This window comes from Sparus aurata, chromosome 13 (genome assembly GCF_900880675.1).
Source record: "Sparus aurata chromosome 13, fSpaAur1.1, whole genome shotgun sequence".
In the NCBI taxonomy this organism is placed as follows: domain Eukaryota; kingdom Metazoa; phylum Chordata; class Actinopteri; order Spariformes; family Sparidae; genus Sparus; species Sparus aurata.
Window position 1 is genome coordinate 33,591,169 of NC_044199.1, and position 7,134 is coordinate 33,598,302.

The 7,134-nt window shown below is 45.3% G+C and overlaps 1 protein-coding gene across 1 annotated transcript; it reads left to right on the plus strand.

The window, feature by feature from the left end:
* The first annotated feature begins 5,793 nt into the window (after window positions 1–5,793).
* On the plus strand, window positions 5,794–6,660 carry LOC115593863 (odorant receptor 131-2-like). Its single transcript, XM_030437539.1, has one exon. It carries the CDS (start codon window positions 5,794–5,796, stop codon window positions 6,658–6,660), a length of 867 nt encoding a protein of 288 aa, XP_030293399.1.
* The last annotated feature ends 474 nt before the right edge of the window (window positions 6,661–7,134 follow it).

Here is a 7,134-nt window from a genome sequence, read left to right on the forward strand (position 1 = left end):
AAAATGACATGAAATTTAAGCCAAACAAGTTTGATCAATGGAGGACCCACCTTGCACCTTACAGGTTTAAAGGATCTGCTGCTAACATCTTGCTGCCAGATACCACAGAATGTTGCCCAAAGCATCAACCTGCCTCCACCAGCTTGTCTTCTTCTCATAGTGCATCCTGGTGACATGTGTTCCCTAGGTAAGCAAAGCACCTAGCCATCCACATGATGTAAAAGAATACGTGATTCATCAAACCCAGTCCACATTTTTCCATTGCTCTGTGGTCCAGTTCTGATGCTCATGTGGCCACTGTTGGCGCTTTAGGCGGTGGACAAGGGTCAGCATGGGCACCCTGACTGGTTTGTGGCTCTGCAGCCCCATACACAACAAACTGTGATGCACTGTGTATTCTGACAAGTTTCTATCAGAACCAACATTAACTTAAGCAATTGAGCAACAGTAGCTTATCTTTTGGAGTGGACCACACAGGCCAGCCTTTATTCAACATTTGCATCAATGAGCCTTGGCCGCCAATGACCCTGTCACCGTTTACCACTGTTCCTTCCTTGGACCTCTTTTGATAGATATTGACCATTGCAGACTGGGAAGTAGGGATGTCATAAGAACCGATACTTGCGATACCTTTCAATTCTAAAATGTCAAAACAGACAATGCCCATTTTTCGAAGTACCACTTGCACTGATTCCAGTGTCAGAATCGGTGCCGCGCCCCCTCTGGTACTGATGGGGAGAGAGACTGGAACAGAGTGTTCCAGTCGATACTTACATTCAGAAGTAGTAGGTCACGAACAAGTGGAACTACACATGGCATAACAAAATCCACATGTGGAAGATGGCAACTGCAGCTCCAGCAATAGCCCCACCTCGACTTGTGTTGTTTATGGAAGTACTTTGCACATGAGGCAGATGAACGTGGCATTTTCATTAATCCGCAGAAGCATTATGCAAACGATGCTACTGTGGTCTTCAGACCAAGGGAAGTAATACTTCCAATTTAGCAAAGCACCTGTCATCCAGATTTGTTTACAGAATTCAGGGTGAGTTCTGATTCATATTAACAACATCCAAAGAATGAACCTTAACTGTTTTTTTGTTTTTTTTTAATCTGTCATTCTGAAATACACGCTACATGATGTTTGGGATGGTGGGCACATATGTTATGGTTTATGTTATGTACGTAGCTTATGCTGTAGTTTTAACATTAGCCTAGCACAAACGTTATAGCACTAGCTACCTCGCAGTAATGCGGCCTCAGAAGGAGAGAGAGAACGAGAGCATGTCTCTTGCAAGTATCTTCTCAAAACTAGCGAAATTCACAGAATATCTTAGTTGAACATAGTTACAAATGAATATGCAATTGGTTTGTCAAAACATGATTACCCCCCCAAAAATTTTTTTACGACGTAAACGTCAATTTCCTAGTGAGAGAGCTGCAATTTCGCTGCAACCACACTGAACGTTGCTTCCTAAGTGAAGTTTGATAAAGTAGATTCGCGTAACTAAGACCACGCCTTGAATGCGTCCCATTTCCGCACCAGAAGCATTTAAGCACACCACATCCGTTTCTTTCTCGTTTGACTCAGTCTTCCCTGATCATGACAAGACTGGCAGAGACAAACTCACCTCAGAAATGGACCAGGAGCTCCGTTATCCACATTCCCTGGTGTTCTCGGCTTTCATCCTCCGACATCTCCGACATCGTCGGACCTTCGCCTTCAAGCAGGCTAAGGGGAAGATCCCGTCTTCGGCGTCTGAGGGATGTCGGCCGTTCTACACAGGCTATCACCAACCTGCTCTACATCCAGGCGCTCAAGCAACAGGCAAAGCAACTCTGGCCCGAATTTACCCCGCCATCTCTCCGACATCTTATCCGACTGGACAGTTGCTTGTCTCAGACACACACTCAGCCGACGTAGCATCCCCTTCCATCGCTCTGACAAGAAGGCAAAACTTTTCCAGCTCCTCACGGACTCACAGCAACACACCATTCTCCCTCGCCGAGCTTTCCGAGCACTTTTGGGTTCGCAGCGCCGCGTCCGCAGCAACACCGGCAACGTCACAGTGCGCCACACGGCCCAAGATGCTCAGCCTTCCAAATCAGCCCTCCCAAAGGGCCAGGTCGAATCAAACTCTGCACAAGCTCTTCCTGTCCCAGAGTTATATCAACCCTCCTCCTTTTTTCCTCAGACTTCACAAACAACCCGAGCACATGCATCCCTCCATCCCAGCATCCTTTCCTCTTCTCTTGCTTTTACCTTTCCTATCCCAACTTCCCTGACCACCTCAGCTCCTTCGACTTCGATACAGGCCACCACTGTCACTCAGACAGACCGCACCCTCAACAGCGATTTACGCCGGTGCTGCTCGCCAAAATCCTCCATTTCCTCCTGTTTCTCATTTTCCACCTTCCCCGAATTCTCATTCACATTCTCATTTAACCGTGACATCATCTGTTCCGTTGTCCTCGACCGCAGGTCAGAACTGGACAACTACTTGTTGCTGATCCTAGACCTAGCCTTGTGGTTCGGCGGTCATGGTTTTTACACATATCACATCCTCTTTGCATCTCAAGCTGACGGACGCCTGCAGCAACTTAATCAGGGAACATACTGGGGAACATTAGACATTGTGACCTGTGCGGCGCACCATCCCACCCAGCCACAGCATGCACCCTCTCCGCTCTTTTGCCTCGCTCCTCAGCTCCAAATAAACAGAACCCCGCCGTTTTCTGCAGCCTGCCAACAGCAGCCCTCCCACCGTCTATCACCCCAAAACCAGCAAACACCCAGCCAACCCCTCTCAGCCCTCTTCCCAAAGGCGTGGATAAGCGAGGAAGACCAATCCTCTGCCAGGACCGGAGGATGGTCTGTAACAACTACAATGATCTATGATGCAGCGCTTCAAGTTGCCGATACCTCGGAGCCCACTCCAGACCAACCTGCCCTCATAACCCCACCAAGCACATCTTGTGTACGTATCTCAATACCTCAATTAAAATCAATGCCCTTGTGACCGCCTTAAAGATCCACCCAGACCGCCAGTTCGTTAACTTCCTCATCTAGGGTTTTACACACGGCTTCCACCCAGGTTTGCAGGTCATGCTAGATTCCTCCTACACATGCCACAATTACAGTCAGCTATCACCAAGCCCGACATAATCAATAAACTCCTGGATAAGGAAGTCAGAGAATCAATCATGATCTGCCCTTTTTCCAGTCCACCTTTCCCGACATTCAGAATCAGTCCGATCGGCATAGCCACCGGGAAATATTCAGGAAAAAAGAGACTAATCATAGACCTCTCATCCCCCCATGGCTCGACTGTCCCAAGCATTAATAGCTTAATTCCCAGCCCAGACTTCTCCATACAGTACGCTACAATCGATCACGCCATCTCCCTCTTCCACCTAGCCGGCCAAGGAGCCTGGCTGTCCAAGCCATACCCACATTCCACAGGACAAAGCATGCAAGATGAAGCTAAAACTGTGGCACCAGTTCCTCTCATCCTGGAACAGCATCTCGTTCTTTTATGATGACCACGTCACCAAAAGATATCCAGCTGTTCACAGATGCAGCCCCTTCCGCCGGCTTTGGCAGCTACTATGTCGGCAGGTGGCTCTCATCATCCAGGCCATAAAAACTCAGTCGCCAACTCACTATCTCGTTTCTCGTTTCAGAGATTCAGACAATCTGCACCAGCCTCCGACCCTATTCCAACCCCAGTCCCGGCATTTTCAGCCACCATCTTCTACTGACCCCACAATTGGAACATCTAGTTACCACTTCCCAAGATGCCATCCTCAATAGCGTCGCTCTGTGAACACTCTCATCGTACCTGACCAGATGAAATTGCTTCAAAACTTTCCATGCCTCATACAGCCTCTCGTTCCCTTCATTCGACATCCTGACTCTCTCTAACTTTATCACATTCGCACATTCCATCCTCAAGATAAAATCATCTACAATCAAGGTCTATGTCAGTGGCATTAACTTCTTCACTTAACTATCCTCAGGGGCTCTGTGGTACCCACGTACCTCACAAACATTCACCACAACCTAAATGACATCAGAAATGCCCACGCACACCTTTCTGCCTGAAGTTCTCTTGGGGATCATTCCCTTAAGAGGAAGCAGAGAGACGGCTCTCCCACTCAGAGTCTCGACCTCCCCGATTAACTCCCGTCCCATCACCACCAACCGACACTGGTCTATAAACCTTCTCCCGCATCCAACCGCCTACAACCCTGACTCCCCCCTTCTTCCCTTCATCCCTCCATCCCTCGACCCCCATCCTTTCATCCCTCTACTCTCGACCCTTACCTCTTATCCCTCCAACTGTTCATCCCTCTCTCCGGACCCTCGATCCATCCCTCCTACACAACGTCGGTTCTACCACATTCATATTGTACAATAAACCATTCTAAATCCATATCATTATGTGGCGTGGTCTGTGTTAGTGAATTGATAATTGGATAGTACGTTTGGAGATAAATTTGCAATTGAAAACAAGTGCTGCGCTGCTGTCCCATTCCTGGCTTTTTTTTTAAATCGTTGGACAGCCCAGATTTTTATGTTAATGTTTTAAAATGAACTACCTGTCACCACCTGTCTGTGACTTCAAATGACTGCATCTAATATTAGGTGTGTGTGTGTGTGTGTGTGTGTGTGCGGGCTGGAGCCAATGTGCAGGGCAGGGCAGGCAAGTGCTTGTGCTTTATACCTGTCCTCTTTCTTTGATATTTTTCAAATATTTTATAAAGGGATTCATGTTTCAAGTTCAAGCACATGGAATCTTAGAAAATTCGAAATTGGCATCGGATTTGTGCAATTTTACTGGTATTGGCACCGACTACTGAATTTTTGGTATCGTGACACCCCTTCTTAGAACCCCCCACGAGAGCTGCAGTTTTGTAGATGCTCTGACCCAGTCGTCTAGCCATCACATTTGGCACTTGTCAAACTTATGCTAACCCATTTTTATGTTTCTAACACATCAACTTTGAGGACAACATATTCACTTGCTTCCTAATATATATCACGCCCACTTACAGGCTCCATGATGAAGAGATCATCAGTTTTATTCACTTCACCTGTCAGTGGTAATAATGATTACGGTCAGTGACTATGTTGTTATTGAGAAAAGAAATAATAATGTACCTGGATTTGATTGGCAATCAGCAGTGTCGATAGCACCAAGCACCAAAATGCATGACAAGATGAATACGGGGCTAACTAACTAGTATTAGCATGCTAACACCACATGTAAAATCAGCACTATAAAGTCTTATTTAACTTCTCTGAAGATTTGCTAAGGTGGGCTGATCAATGCTTGCCGATAGTGATTCACACTTGAAAGCGTCTGTAACTGTTATTAGTGGTAAAGAGTTACATTACTAAATTCTGATGTGAACAAGATGCTGATGTAATGACATCATGTGGGGTTGACCTGAGGACAAAGCATATATACCTTGTGTTGCAGGAAACACCAGCAGCACATCCTTTCTGCTGTCTTTGCAAACTAACATGTCCTCTATCTTTCTGACTTGACTGCTCAACTGATGAATAATTTGTCTTTCTGAACTCAACAGGTGTTTGTGGTGATAATTTTGAGCTTCTTTGACATGATTAATTTTACTTTGTATGTGTTGCAGTTTACTGGTACAATAAGCCAAAAGAGTCTTTTTTTCTTCACATATCATTCTGTAATGTTGTCTGTGTTGCAGCCAAAGGCTAATATCACCACTTATTTGCAGTATCAAGTATCACATGAGATAATGTTGTTCGGCATGTTATCTGTGGGATCAAGCTGTTCTTTCTTCTACATTAACAGTGTTTTGCTTTTCACCCTGAGGTCAAGGCAGGTGTTTTGTGAGACATCCCGTTACATCCTGCTGTTCAACATGCTCTTTGCAGATACTGCTACACTGGTGTCGAACATTCTGCTCTACATTCTGGCTTCTTTACGGATAAAAATGTCCTATTATGCATGTGGTTCCCTCATTCTGCTCTCAGTTTTAACTATCACCATCTCCCCTCTCACCTTGGCTGTGATGTCATTTGAGAGATTTGTGGCTGTGTGCTATCCTCTGAGGCATGCTGCCATCTTTACCATGAGAAGCCTGAGCATCATCATTGCTCTGGTGTGGTCCTTCAGTTTTATTTACATCCTCATTCGAGGTTTTATGCTGTTATATGTGTTCACAACAACCTCCCTTGATCTTCATATGAATGACTTTTGCAGTCAGGAAGCAATGTTTTTCGCACCAATCTTTTATAATTTTGAGGAAGCGTATGTCAGCATTCTCTTTCTGTCAGTTGGTGTAGTAATCTTTGCCTCCTACATTGGTGTAGCTCTGGTAGCCAGGTCTGCCTCAACAGACAAAGCCTCAGCTAGAAAGGCTCTTCAAACACTTCTGCTTCACCTGATTCAACTGAGCCTGATTCTTACCTCCACCTTTGGATCAACCATTATAACTGCCAGTGCTAGAGAAGTCGGGAGATTAGCTCTGATGCGAATTTACAATGTATGCTTTGTGTCCCTGACTATCCTTCCAAGATGTCTGAGCGCTCTCATCTATGGGCTCAGGGATAAAACCATCAGGCCTGCCCTCAGGCAAAATCTGGGCTGTCGATGGGGATGCTCACTTTTCTGAAACAAGAGCCAGTAACAATTTCAAGTTGATGCTTTTTCAATACACACTCCGCTTTTCAGAATTTTACAACATGTTGCTAAACATTTTTGGTTTTTTTGTAATACATTTTATTGATTTTACAAAAAGACAAACAATGAACCATACAGCACAGATACAGCCAGCCTGCAAAACAAAAATACACTAATTCACATACATGACTTGCACATTATACAACGTACAAAGAAAAAGTTTACATGGGGACACCGGGAAGGTAATTCAGGAAAGGTTGCCATACACTATAAAACAAATTGTCATTGCCCTTTAACGTAGCACTGAGGCATAGCACCATATGAAAAACCTTGAATATTTCCCTGTACCACTGTGTGACCGAAGGGGTTTTTTCTTTTATCCATTGAAACAGAACACATCTCCTCGCCAAAAGGAGAAGTTTACCCATTAATGTTCGCTGTCCTGCAGATAATAAAAGCTGCCCCA